A 13,446-nucleotide genomic window follows, 5' to 3' on the forward strand; every position below is an offset into this window, starting at 1 on the left:
TCATTATTGCCAACAATTACTAATGAAATACAAACCATTGTATTTTTTTTCGAAATGTCCTAAATGAAATACAAACCAATAGACTGTTTTTTCGAGATCTGAAATTCTTTGAGTTAGATTTCAAACTCTTAATTTTTATATCTAAAACATCTAAATTCTTGATTTTGAGGCCTTTTGATTCAAAAACAGACTATGAGAAAAAAAAAACACCAACACTATAGTACAATTATGGTATTGACAACCACAAATAGAAACCATAAATAGCTATTAGATACAATTAAGTAGAATCTTCATTCCATGTTCTTGTCTTCAGAAAGAAAAAAAAACTCTTCAATCTCTCAAAAACATGAGTTGTGGAGATATCACTAATGAATTACAGACCATTGCATCATGAAGTTTCAAGTACAAAAAGAAAAATCTCAACTGGACATAACAAAATAACGGATTCTTGATATACTTGTACATATATACAAAAAAAACAGCGAAAATCGAATAGTTCTAAAACTGAAAATCAATAATCGAGCGAACCAAAATGAATTTCAGAAAAGAATCCATTTCTATAATCATCTGAAAGTTTTACCAGTCTTCAAACAAATCCGAATTGTTAACTTCTTCCACGTCCCGGGGAGGGGAAAATGTGGGATTGGAGAAGTCATCTAAACGACGTTCCATGTATAGAGATATACGAGATGTAATCTCGTGAGGTGCAGGATAGGTACAAGTTGAAATTCCTTTCCAGTCGACACCATTAAACCACGGATGACATTTCACTGAATCGGAACCCTGGCTTCCCAGTCTTGTGTTTTCGTCAACTTGAAGTAACTGGTCAAAATCATGAATGAAAATAAGAGCAATGAAATCGTGGTGTGCAATGTGTTTTCGACTTTTCAGTCTGATTTTGCTAAAAGCCTAAAACTAAGTTAAAGTTGTGGTGTCGAGGAATTTAGATTCGGTTTTGTAAAATAATAGTTAACTCCAACCTCAACCTTAGGCAGTGTTTGGTTTTACTCTAAGTCAGATCTGAATTCAGACTCGAGACAAATTTCAGACCTTTTTCTGATTTGTCTTAGTGGCTTCTCATTTTTTTTTTTTGAGAAATCGACTACGATCTACGTTAGTCGTTACAAGACATTGATACATCATGAATATGTGATAAGAACGATAACCGCCTAAGTTAAACTGATAATGAAAGAGGCCTAAAGCCCAACAACATGAAAGAGGCCTAAAGCCCAACATACTTATTACATCATTTATACTTTTAATACCCCAAGTTCAATAACCACGGATTCCACCTCCCATGGGAATCGAACCTAGGACCTCCAGGTTTTTGGAGTTTGTGTCAACACTTTGAATCACTTGGGCAACCAAGTGTTAATATTGAGTTTATTTCATTCAGGCGATTCATATTTTAACAATGAGAAAGAAAACACAAACACCACCTTAGTCAAATGGGAAATTTAATGTCAAAAGCCTTGAGAAAGAGCTAGGTGATCGATTCCCATCCTCCATAACTAATAACTACAAGACTTCTTCAAATAGCTAGGACAATGGAAAAAAGATGGAAGTAGATAAACAAAACCTGAGAAATGAGATCCTTAGCTTCAGAGCTAATGGACTGTGGAAGAGTGAAATGTCCCTTTGCAATCATTGCGAAAGTATCGAGTTCACTCTCTCTCCACGATCCAAATGGCATTTCAGCTTGTAGCATGAAATAGATCAAGACTCCCAAAGCCCACCTGTAAATTTCATTTCTTGTATATCTTAGCTGACGATGCCCAAATGCAGTAACAGATAATCATGAATGCAGTCTATCAAGTTTACCGTAAAATGTAAACAGTAAAAGACGTTTACCAGTCAGCAGCGAGACTGTGGCCTTTCCCCTGAATTATCTCAGGAGCTAAAGAATCTGTCAACCCACATATCGTGAATGTTCTCTCACTTGTTAACTTTTTCCCAAATCGGAAATCCACTACCTATAAAATACAAGTAAAGAAAATATAATTTCTTGAAAGTGAGTTTACTTCAAAAAAAGTAGTAAACAACGATAATATCCAATTTACCATGGATACTCATTTTAGATATTTTTATCATGTCAGATACTCGGATATTTGTGCAGAATACTCCTAGTCATCAGCCCTGGGCTAATATAACATTTTGCACATACGACTTGAGTATGCTTATAAACAATTGTGTTATAATTACTATAAAATGTAACTCGAGGCTAATATCATTTTCTAATGTAAGAATGGTTAATCCAACGCAAGAAATGGAAACTAAGAAAATGAAAGACCATTGACTAATCCCTGCGACAACAGAATATATGACCATGTCGGCATTTGGCTTATTTAAGGGACAAGTAAGAAGGATCAGAATTTTGAGAAAGATGAGAATCTACCAAGTTAATTGATTACTACCAAATCAAAACCTATAAAAAACGTAAGCCAATATAGGTTAATAAAAAAAAATATCAAGATCAACCTGTAGATGACCTGTTTGGTCAAACATGAGAACTTCCGGGGACACACCTCTGTAGAGAATGGAAATCTGAAATTCAAACAGAAAAGAAGTAAATGATAAAAAGTATGAACACATTAAAAATAGCAAGAAGAAGAAATGCACCATCGTTGAAAAGTTCAAGAAAAACACAAGAATCCTACTTATGAATGTCAAACCTTGTGTAGTTCTTCTAAGGCAAGGACGACAGATGCAGCACAGAACCGAGCAGATGATTCATCAAGGGGGCTGTGAAGTATTGAAGCCAATGGACAGGCCAGGCATGTTTTAAGCAATATGGCAACATGTGCTTTATCTGCACAAGTGCATAGGACCTGTGGTACGAAGCCTGAAGAGCTTAAACTCTTCATCAAGTCTTTCTCTTTTAAGACTTGTGTTTCCTTTCCGAGTCGTTCGACCTTCTGCTTTGAAAATCTTTTCAAGCTCAGCATGTCTTCTGAGAGCATATCTGACCCTAAAAAAACACCTGTACGTTACTTTTGCAGAAGATAATGACAAAAATTGTCTTTTTGTACTATTAGATGTGAGATAATGCTAAATTGCTAATTACATTCTTGAGATACTAGAAGCACTATCGAGACTCTGCTCCTTCGCAAAAAAAATAGTTGGGCTCAGAACTTGGGTCAGGCCGGCCAGGACCGAGCCCAGAGCAAGCTACATGACTTACTCATCTAAGCCTTTTTGCAAGACAAAAAAATATAATTGTATCTTTATATACACATACATAGGTAAAGATAAAAGTACTTGCATGCAAAAATAAACTATATAATTCCTATCATTCCAACATTCCATGTATAAAATAACAGAAAATGTATCAAGTTATCCAGTCTCGGCTTCGACTACCGGCTACCCCACAGCTCAACTATATAGCTTGCAAGAGAATTTCTGTTAGACTGTTAAATTGTTAATACAAATCTACTTTTTTGCAAGTAGAATTAGAATAGCCCCTTCTAGATAACAAAACGCTCAAAATATTGGACTATTGTCAACCAAAGAGATGAATCAGCCCCCTTTTCTTACATTGTATGAGTGAACTAGCAATTCTCATGTCAAATGTACAATGGATGTACAGTGAGGGGAGAGGAAAGAAACTAGATCAACTTAGTAAGAAACTTGTAGTGCTTCAAGTAAGTGATACCTATCAAGTGAATAAGCCATAAGATCAATTGAAAACAAACCTGAGCCTCTCAAATGTACAAGACCTATCTCACTACAATCTGTGGAATACGTGCACGTTCTCCATTCCTGCAAAAACACATATCACTAGATGGTCTCAAATGCACGGCTTTTACTTCGTATATGGTCAAATAATGCATTGAAAAAATACATTCCAAATACGAATAAGATGGGGGGCATCAAATGTCTTACCAAATCGGACAGCTGAATCTCAGACCAAATGGAAGGATCAATATCTTTCGCAGATTTGGAAGAACTCAAAGAATAATCTTTTGATCTACGATCCACAAGTATTGGATAAAAATCAAATTGAGCTAGAGGAAATATACAAGCAATAGAAAAACTTTCAAAAGTTGGAAAAAGGTAAAAAAGGTAAATTAGTAGTCACAGGAAAGATAGAGCATACTTGCGATCTTCCTTCACCGGTTTTGCCAAAGGTCCAATTGCAGAATCAAATGTTTGTTTCGTCATAACAGCACAAGTGACATCACCCATAGCAATGGCACTTATAGAGCTAACATTTTCACCAAGAAGTGCCCATTCACCAAAATAGCTTCCTTCCATCTTCTCCACAGAGAGTTCTGTATCACTTGGTGTGTCGTCTTCCGAACTGATATCAGGTAACAGACTCGTGAAATTTGGACTTTTTATTAGGTCGCTGGGATATGTGATCTTCACTTGACCCTTCTTGATCATATACAACTTGGAAAGACACTCATTCTGCTGACACAGATAAGTTAATTAGTTGAAGGAAATTATGGAGTAATAAGAATTTCTTCTAGCTGAAGATTTTTTTTTTGTATTCTCTTATTTATGGTTCAAGAATTTTTCACCGTATCGATTATTTTCTGCCCATTTGAAAAAGAAACTTCAGAAAGGGAGTCTGCAACGTGACTCAGCTGTAAGATTGTCAGCCTCGAGAAAAGCTCTACTGATCTGAGCAACTTCAATGATGAAAAATTTGAAAACTCAGACATTAGAATTCCTCGGAAATCTTCTCGTTTCAAGGCCCAGAGAGTTCCGTAGGTCACAGCCTGGACAGAAGCCTGAAGTGGTTTATTGTACCTGTTTTACCAAGAAACTGACATCTGTAATAATCACTGGCGACAGGAATAAGATGAACTACAAAACCCTAACTCCGACACCATTCATCTGAAATTTTGAACAAAATTAATGGCATTTGACATGCTTTTCTGGGATATGAAATGGAGGTGAAGAGTTAACCCAAACCATATTCCTTGCTAAGAAACATGTACCTATTAATCAGTGTTTTAAAAAGGGCTATCACGGTATAACTACTGTATAATCCCTATTACTACAGTTTTTTCAGTTATAGCTCTTGCCCCAAGTAAGATAATAATAAAAGAACTGCTGCAGCGGCTGTTTTTCACTGTTATAACTACTGTTTTTAGTGATAACAAGAACAGCTATAGACAGTTGTATATTTTCAAATTATTGCTTTATCAAGTGTTTGAAATTCAGTAAGGTTTATGCACGCTTGAGTCGTATCAAACTTGATAAGTTTACAAAATTATCACGTCTAGAAGTCAAAAACAAGACTCAGATTATACTTCCAGTATAAATAACAGCAGTAGATAGAATATCTCACATGAGTGCTAACTCCCCAAAGGATGACAACTTCTCTGCAGAGTAGCGTTGAAGAACCCTAGGCACCTCCTGATTCTTTTCTTCCTGCTATTTCACGTAGCCGGTTAGTATCAAACTCAAGAACTTTGACACTCCAATGAAAAGATAATGAGAAGAAAATCAAACTGCCGCTTAAAGACAGAATAATTGTAATCAAGGGGAAGTGTGATGGTTAAGCAGTGCAGGGATTATCATGATAATATAATACGACAGAATATACCATCAATAAATTCCTGAAAGAAAAGCAAATATTGTCCTTTTCCATAAAAACAACAAAAAAAAAAAAATTCACTGAGTGGTAAGATTATTTCCGTATTTGAAAGATAGAAAATGGGCTAAGAATTCCAAGAAAATCTGATCCAAGTGGTTAGGGTGACATGAGAGGAATATTTGGAAGTTTACAAGGATGAATAAATAAGAGGGGAGTCCGTCTAACTGGGAAAGAATCTAGAATACACTATACGAGAAGTATACAGATGTTACTCTGGAAGGTCATTTATAACAACTTGCATGGAGAATGAAACTGACAGAATGATATACATCGAAAGAGTACCTGAGTAGCTAAGACCTCAAATTCACCACTACCAACTATATAAAAGCAATCTCCTTCTCCTCCCTGCAACGAAGTACCCGATTAGACTTGTGAGACTCTGGAAGAGAACATAGGTAGCAAAAGATAGTTCTCTTTTTTTACTGTTTTAAGTTTTAACAAGACATTTTGGTAAATATAAGGCTTTATATTTCTTTGAACCTGAAAAGGCCACCATCACCATCTAAAAGAAGAAAATATAAAGTAGCACATTGTATAAGGTTCTTCAAGGCGAAGACTTAAAAGTTATAACATGTGGGTATATTTCTACACTCTGTTATCTATAAGATTAACTCAGTTTGGATATATCTAGTTGCGATGTTGATACTATTAAAAGGTAGATGCACAAGTCCTCATATGTCCAAGTAAAAGGTCATCACGTAAATTTTGATCCTTCTATGCAATATCAAGAAGATGAAGAAAACCTGTTGGACTACAACACCTCCCGGTTGAACCTCAACTCTTTGCATGCAATCCAATAAAACATGGCATTGGGAATCAGTAAGTTTTCTGAAAAGAAAATGGTCCCTCAAAGCCCGTTCAATATGTGCCTGCATAAATTAGCATCAATTCAGAAAAATGGAAAAGACAAAAAACAAATGAGGAACTAAAAGTTAAACGCAACTTTTTAAAATTTTGAACCATTGCAAATAATCCCCCAAAAAAAGGAGGAAAAAAATACTAATAATGACATAAACCAAGTGAAAACAAAGTTGTACTTCTTCTTCCCACGTCTTCCTATGCAAAGGAGATGGAGGAACCCAAACTTGCCCGTTCTCTAGTGAAGACTCAATGGCGCGAAGACGTGCTCGTGACAGATCATTTCTTACGCGATGATATTTAGAATTCCAGCTTATGGTGGAAGGTGATTCAGATCCTGTAACCTCTACAACTTGAGGTAGAGGTCGAACTGCAATATCTGGAGTTGTTGGTGGAACTACCCCAGTCTGGCGAATAGATGAAACAGAAAAAAAAAAAATTAATGTACCAAAAATGAATCTTGGGAACTAATTGGGTTGCAGAAGATACCCACTTACATCAGTTAGCCCATTTATATGCACAACTATGACAGTGATGTCGTCGGTACGAGTTTCATATTGGAGCCAAAGTCGGTATGACTCGGCAACAATTGCCGCGCAAGCATCACGGGGATCCTTAAATTTTGCTACCTGACAATACATATGCCGAAGTAAATATAAGAGATTTAAAGGGAAAAATAAGAGAAAAAGACAATCATCGACCCATCGCATCTGCTTTTATGATTTGTTGAAGAATGTTATGAATATATCACTACAGGAAAATTTAAGCTTCAGCTTGTAGTAAATGTCCAAATACAACATTAAACCCAAAGAATCGAAAATGATGACCAAATTAAATACACACTTAGTAATTATACTTTATACTACACTAGAAGCTAGATAGAGATCAAAGATTCTAGTCTTCTTTCCATTCAGAAGCTAGAACAACTAACAAGGAGCAGGCCAAAGAGTAAAATGTCATCTTCCAACAATGATGTAAGCATGTTTTGAGGTTCATGCAGGTCAATTGTAAGATATTTCATGTGTTTGTACGTGAAGACGAAACTTGGAAACTAATATTTACAAATACTTGAAGCATATAAAGCAGCCATAATAATACCCCATATTAGAGTAATTTGTAGAAATAAACATAGTAAGTGAACCTCATTAATCATCTTTTGTAATCCAAAGACTCAAAACAGAATTATGCCACTAATTGACATGTCAGCCTGGTATTTTGTCTTTACATTTTTGTTCTTATACATTTCTGCCTTGTCACCACATAGACCCACACGCCAAACATCTGACGTATCTGCCCCGCATTTCTCTTATAGAAACCTTTTGCATCTTAACATCAGACTCGGACACGTGTCACCAATTGACATATCTAGCTTGTGCTTTGTTTTTACTTTTGATTTTCCTATTTCTGCATTGTTGGTTATTTGCCATATAGACCCGACAGAGCTAGTCAATTGAGGAGTTTTATTTGCTAGCATTTTACACAGAGTTTAAGGCAGTTACTGGCGAAAAATATTTAACCTTATATGGGAAGAACTCCAACTTCCTTTTTTATTTTTATTTTTGTTTTTGGTTTTCATATAGGCTACAAACTAAGACAGAAGGATCCGGGCTAAGTGAAATTTAGAAGCTGCAGGATAGAAATCATAACTTATGTTATCTAACAAAAATAGTTAAATCGACATCGACTAATAAATAGCAAGGAATTAAATTTTGAAACATTTCGGTCATTTACCTACCGAAATTACCTACCGAAATTTCCACCGAAACCGAAATTTAACTAAGTTTTTCTTAACAATGCCTTGTCAAGGAAATAAATTTCGAAATTTTTCGGTCGAAATGACCGAAACATTTCCATTTCCATGCCTATTGAAACGGAAAATCATTCCTTGATAAATATAATTGAGATAGAATAACTACATTACCATATCAACCACGGTTTGGCTTGAAAGAAACTCAAACACTCCATCACTAGCAATCACAAAGAACGGATTTTCTGGTCTAAGTTCCAAAACAACAATCTCAGGAGTAGCAACAACCCCGATAGTCTCAGCAATTGAATCTCCTATACTCCTCGTAAAAGCTGTACCAGGATACATCCCATTTTGAACCCATAATCTTGGAGGATCACCATCATCACTTTCTTCCGTGTCCCAACACTGCACGTCAGGATTCTTGAGCCCTTCAATTTGATCTAGAGTGAGAACTCGAGCCCCACATTGCTTAACTCTTTCAAGTTCATCTGTTCGAAATGGAGTCTGGTCAATCGAGAGGTCTACAGCTACAATATCCTTCCCTCTCGTCTCTGCAATAACAGCTCTAGAATCACCTGAATTGGCAACATATATCGTCCTACCTCGTACAAGTATTGTTATAGCAGTGGTCCCACTCATACTATCATCCAAACTATCTTCATGTATCTGCGTATTTGTAGTCAAGAACGATGAATGACATGCCTCAACAGCATCAGTATGAAAACGACTATTTCTAAGTAAGTTTTCACATAACCTTTGTTTAACAAATTGTGAACATTGAGCTCCAAATTCTCCATGCCCATCAAACACTCCAAAGAAATTATCATTTGGGTTCGTCCCAAAAGGAGTATGAATACAAAAGCTATCCTGATTTGCCTTATCTAGAGCTTCGGGATAATACCCTCGTTGCGAAAGGTAAGAGTATTTTAACTCATAGTTTCCTGAAGGAATCTTAACCGTTCGAGATCCATCAGGAGGAAGAAACTGAGAAGATACCCTAGACAATCTAGTTATACCCACTTCAGAATCAGCTGTTATGCTTAATTGATTCAATTGATCTCCATTTTCTCCTTCTTCCCCATTTGAAGAAACAGGAGAAACAACTGACCCCAAAGTTGTTCTTGCATTTCCACTTTCTTTTAACCGAGAAATCACTGGAGAATTTGGGACTTGTCCAACACAACAATCTTTAGATATCCAACAACCCATCACTGAAAATTGATTAAATGAAGAACCCAAATCCCAAAAATGCCAAAATATTCATATTATCAAGAATTACCAATCAGATTCCTCCAAGAACTACTGATTATCCCAACCCCAACTTTAACTCCTCTGTCTGGTTCAATCAAAACAAAAACAAACCCAAATTCCAGAATTTCAGGAAAACTTCATTCACCTCTACTAAAATGAAATTCTTCTTATGGGTAGATTGAACTAATAAAAGAACCCAAACCCAGATCATATAATGAAGAAATAAAAACAAAAACGTATTAAAATCAGTAAAAGCTTCACAAATCTATATAGATTTCAGGGTAAAAGAAGTGTTTTTTTCTCCTGACAAAACCAATTTTCAGTAAAAGAAACCGTACCTGTTTACTAATAACTGAAGAGTTACTAAGGAATACTAGAAGATACCCAAGACTAGTTTTCAGTTAACTAACCGGATTTCATCTCCTTGTGGTCGGGATTCTGGAACTACCCATTTCTTTTTTCTTTTTCAGTTTTTGGCTCAGTGTCGCCTTCTTGGTACTTTCAGAAAGACGCCGAGTGCGTAATGCGCGCACATAAATTTTATCTTTCATAAAAAAAAAATCCTCAAATAAACGTTGTGAAAAGTGAAGAAGGTTAATTCCATTTTGGCCTCCTTCAATTGACCAACTCAACAAAATAGCCCGATAAAAGTGACCAAGTCAACGAAGTGGCCCCCTACTGATGACGGCTTCCAATATGTCTCCTTTTAAAGTTTTTTTTGTTAGTCAATCTCAGTCAACTTTAATAGGTGACTCATTCTTTCCCTTTTCACGTATCTTTTCGGAAATTGTGTCTTACTTATCCTTTTTCTCTCTATTGCCGAAGAAGGGTTGTCGACCGCTGGCTAACACTTCGTCTACAACCCATCACCATAAACAAATAAATAAATTTTTATTTCTTCTTCCTTCTTCTCCTTATACCACCACCATCTCCGTAACTTTCTTTCTCCTTCCTCATCTCTATCTTCTTCTAACTCTCTCTTTTTCCCTCTTTCTTGTACTTTCCTTCTCTCTACTCTCCAGTTTCGGTGAATGGGGGTTTCGCTTCTTCGAAATTTTCTCAAATCTTAGACGTAAACCCTGACGAACAATTTTTTTTTATGTTTAGATCATATATGACTTGTTTGGCTGGTTTTTAAGAAGAAGAAGAATTATTTTTGATGCTCGAGTGACCATTGTCAGCGACCCTTCTGCGATAATGGAAAGAGAAAATAATTTTGTAAGAAGGGTAACAAAGAAAAATTAGCGATTGTTAAAGTTGATTGAAATTGACTAACTAAAAGGCTCAAAAGGGAGTGATCTTTTTGGAGTCACTCTGATAAATTTATCACCTTCAAGAGCTAAAATAGAATTGACCCCGAAGAATAAGAATTATTTTGTATGATTGATCGACTGTTGCTGGCGACCCTTCTGCGACAATGGAAAGAGAAAAAATAAAAGAGGGAAGATTTTTTTAAGAAGGGTAAAAAGAAAAAATGTTAGTCGTTCCTAAAGTTGATTGGATTGACTAACCAAATAGCTCAAAAAAAGGTCACACTAGAAGCTGGGTAGCTTTTGGGCACCATTCTAGTAAATCTAACACCTTTACGGGGCCAAGATAGAAATAACCCCACAATGTAATAAACAAAAGTATTATCTAATTCAACTTTATAGAATCTCATCAAAAAGATATTCAACCCTATAGCCATGGGCTATCTTTTTTTTTGTTAAACTAGAATAACATTAATGGAGTAAAGCGTTATTACAATACATATTAACTAAAATACAAGGGATATTATGTCACATTTTACTTTGATTGTGCTTCCTTGCCCATCTAGCTAATTTGTCTGCTTGCGAATTTGCTTCTCTCTTAGTGTGATGGAATTGAACCGCTTCAAAGGCTCTACGGATTTCTCTGATTTTTCTGATGTGAATCAAGGATTGCCAGTGAATAGTGTGATGTCTGTTGCGGAGATGTTTGATCAAGTTGATATTGTTGCTTTCTATGATTATCGAAAGATGATCAATCCGCCATCTAATTGGAAAATATTATTCTTAAGAAAATCTAACAAAATATTTGTTTAATATAGAGAAATAATAAATAATGTTTGAATGGTATATTTTTACCATCAAAAGATGATCAATCCGCCATCTAATTGGAAAATATTATTCTTAAGAAAATCTAACAAAGTATTTGTTTAATATAGAGAAATTTAATATAAATGTACCAAGTTTGATGTTGCCCATTTACCAGTAATTTGTTTTTCAACAAACTCCCATATAAATAATGGGAGTTTATAGATTTGAGGTAAAGTAAGGTTGACCAAGGCCAAAACAATCAAAGTATTAGGGACAGAAACAAGTTTCAGCTACACTTTTGAACATTTTAAATAAAACATAGATAACGTATTAACTAGTAATTTCGTAGTCATGAATACGATTCACAAACAAATGGTTAGAAATTTTAATTCCTTGCAGAAACACTATTATGTATTTTTCTTTTGTATTCTATATATTACTAAGAGCATCTCCAATGCAACACTCAACTCACAAAACTCAATTTGACACATAGGACTGCTTGAGTTTTGACAAAAAACACTCTCCAATGCAACACTCAACTAAAGTCTCAATATGATGTGGCAACAATAAATATTGAGATACTCAAAAGAAAACTCAATTGTTGAGTTTTCTTTTGAGTATCTCAACATTTATTGTTGTATCTCAATTGGTCCACATCAACATTTATTATATTAAAATAAGAACCAAAAGTAAATCTAAAGCAAATCTTGAGTTTTTTTGAGTGTTGCATTGGAGATGAATTTTAAATTGAGTATCTTAATAGTGCAACCTAGGAAAGAGAAACTCGACTCATACTTGACACATTGGATTAATTGAGTTTTTGTTGAGTGTAGCATTGGAGATGCTCTAAAGACGTTAACTTTACATCCTCTTTTAGCACTCCCCACTCTTTAATGGGCCCAAGTTTTCCTTGTTTATTTGTTGCAAGCGGCCAAGGTTCATAAAGTAATTCTTTTTCTGAATTTATTGAACAAGAGCATACAACTGTTTTTGAAGATATTGTCTTGGTAAGTAAAAGCTGCATTATTTTCCAATTAATAACTCCACAGTTTCTCAAAAAGAAACCTCCACCACAGTTCATTGATTTAAGGATTTCGTCTTTCTTCTTATACAATTTGGTTAAGCACTCAGTGAAAGAGAAAACGTAAGAGTACGAAACTCTATTATATTTGAGAGCACTAAGGTGTCATGTCAAAGAACACCGTTTTCGAAAGAAAAAAAAATGTCCAAGGAGTTATTGTGGTCTTACAAGAAATAAAATTGAAAACCTTGTATGTGAATGTGTGATAGTAACATTGAACCAACTCCATAAAAAGGACATTTCTCTAACCTCTCACATTTGCAAGAACTTACTTGTATCTTTATCCAGCCTAACTCTAGCTATTGGTCTCATCTTAAATGGGGTCCAACTTGTGTGATTGAGAAGATGAAATGAATGTGTCTGATTGGTTCAACTAATAAAGGGAATATGTCTGATAGGAACAAATGAGAATAGAAAAATGGTCAAGTGACTGTGGTTATGCCACATGTATGTCGGTTGATGGGTAGAGAGTATGATAAGTGGGTTTAGAGTTGGGAGCAACCCATGTGTTTGTGGTGTACAGGAGAGACACTTCAGTGCACGTGGTGTGTTAGTCAGAGCCTCATATGACCTTTTACCCTTTGGAAAGGCTAAAGGCGCCAAGCATAATTGGTGTGCCAACAATTTTTGAAGTGTTGCATCTAAATTGGGCGTTTACCTCAATTTTTATTTTTGAAAAAATGACTACGTTCTACGTTAGTCGATACAAAGCATTGGTACATCATGAAGTTGGGATAAGCACGATAATCGTTTAGGTTAAACTATAAAAGAGGTCTAAAGTCCGATAAATTTATTATATTATTCATACTAATAATAATTCAAGTTTAATATCTCTGAGATT

General features: G+C 35.4%; 1 protein-coding gene across 14 annotated transcripts; it reads right to left on the bottom strand.

The window, feature by feature from the left end:
• Positions 1-248: 248 nt before the first annotated feature.
• On the bottom strand, positions 249-10,181 carry LOC147532133 (protein phosphatase 2C and cyclic nucleotide-binding/kinase domain-containing protein). 14 transcript variants are annotated; one of them, XM_086651081.1, is made up of 16 exons: positions 9,878-10,181; positions 8,388-9,552; positions 6,964-7,095; positions 6,646-6,873; positions 6,352-6,477; positions 5,891-5,953; positions 5,300-5,382; positions 4,524-4,755; positions 4,097-4,410; positions 3,883-3,967; positions 3,693-3,759; positions 2,673-2,968; positions 2,479-2,544; positions 1,852-1,973; positions 1,580-1,736; positions 249-822 (listed from the first exon to the last, which is right to left on the bottom strand). In XM_086651081.1, the coding sequence occupies exons 2-16, from the start codon at positions 9,423-9,425 to the stop codon at positions 577-579; spliced, it is 3,255 nt and encodes a 1,084-aa protein (XP_086507207.1). In that variant the 5' UTR covers positions 9,426-9,552; positions 9,878-10,181; the 3' UTR covers positions 249-576. The 14 variants fall into 14 exon arrangements, with proteins under 14 accessions (XP_086507207.1, XP_086507215.1, XP_086507213.1 ...); XM_086651089.1 differs by having other exon boundaries at positions 2,673-2,962; positions 9,878-10,018; XM_086651087.1 differs by having other exon boundaries at positions 2,673-2,962; positions 9,806-10,018.
• Between the last annotated feature and the right edge of the window lie 3,265 nt (positions 10,182-13,446).

This window comes from Eschscholzia californica, unplaced genomic scaffold (genome assembly GCF_041429995.1).
Source record: "Eschscholzia californica isolate CP2 unplaced genomic scaffold, dmEscCali1.0.p SCAF_6, whole genome shotgun sequence".
NCBI classification, from domain to species: domain Eukaryota; kingdom Viridiplantae; phylum Streptophyta; class Magnoliopsida; order Ranunculales; family Papaveraceae; genus Eschscholzia; species Eschscholzia californica.

Excerpts from the sequence above, each read along its gene's own strand:
- LOC147532133 (XM_086651075.1), bottom strand. The coding sequence starts at position 9,425 with ATGGGTTGTTGGATATCTAAAGATTGTTGTGTTGGACAAGTCCCAAAT. Across the intron at positions 6,478-6,645 it reads GGAAGACGTGGGAAGAAGAA|GCACATATTGAACGGGCTTT; the intron begins GTACAACTTTGT and ends TAATTTATGCAG. Across the intron at positions 4,411-4,523 it reads GGCAGAAAATAATCGATACG|AATGAGTGTCTTTCCAAGTT; the intron begins GTGAAAAATTCT and ends CTGTGTCAGCAG.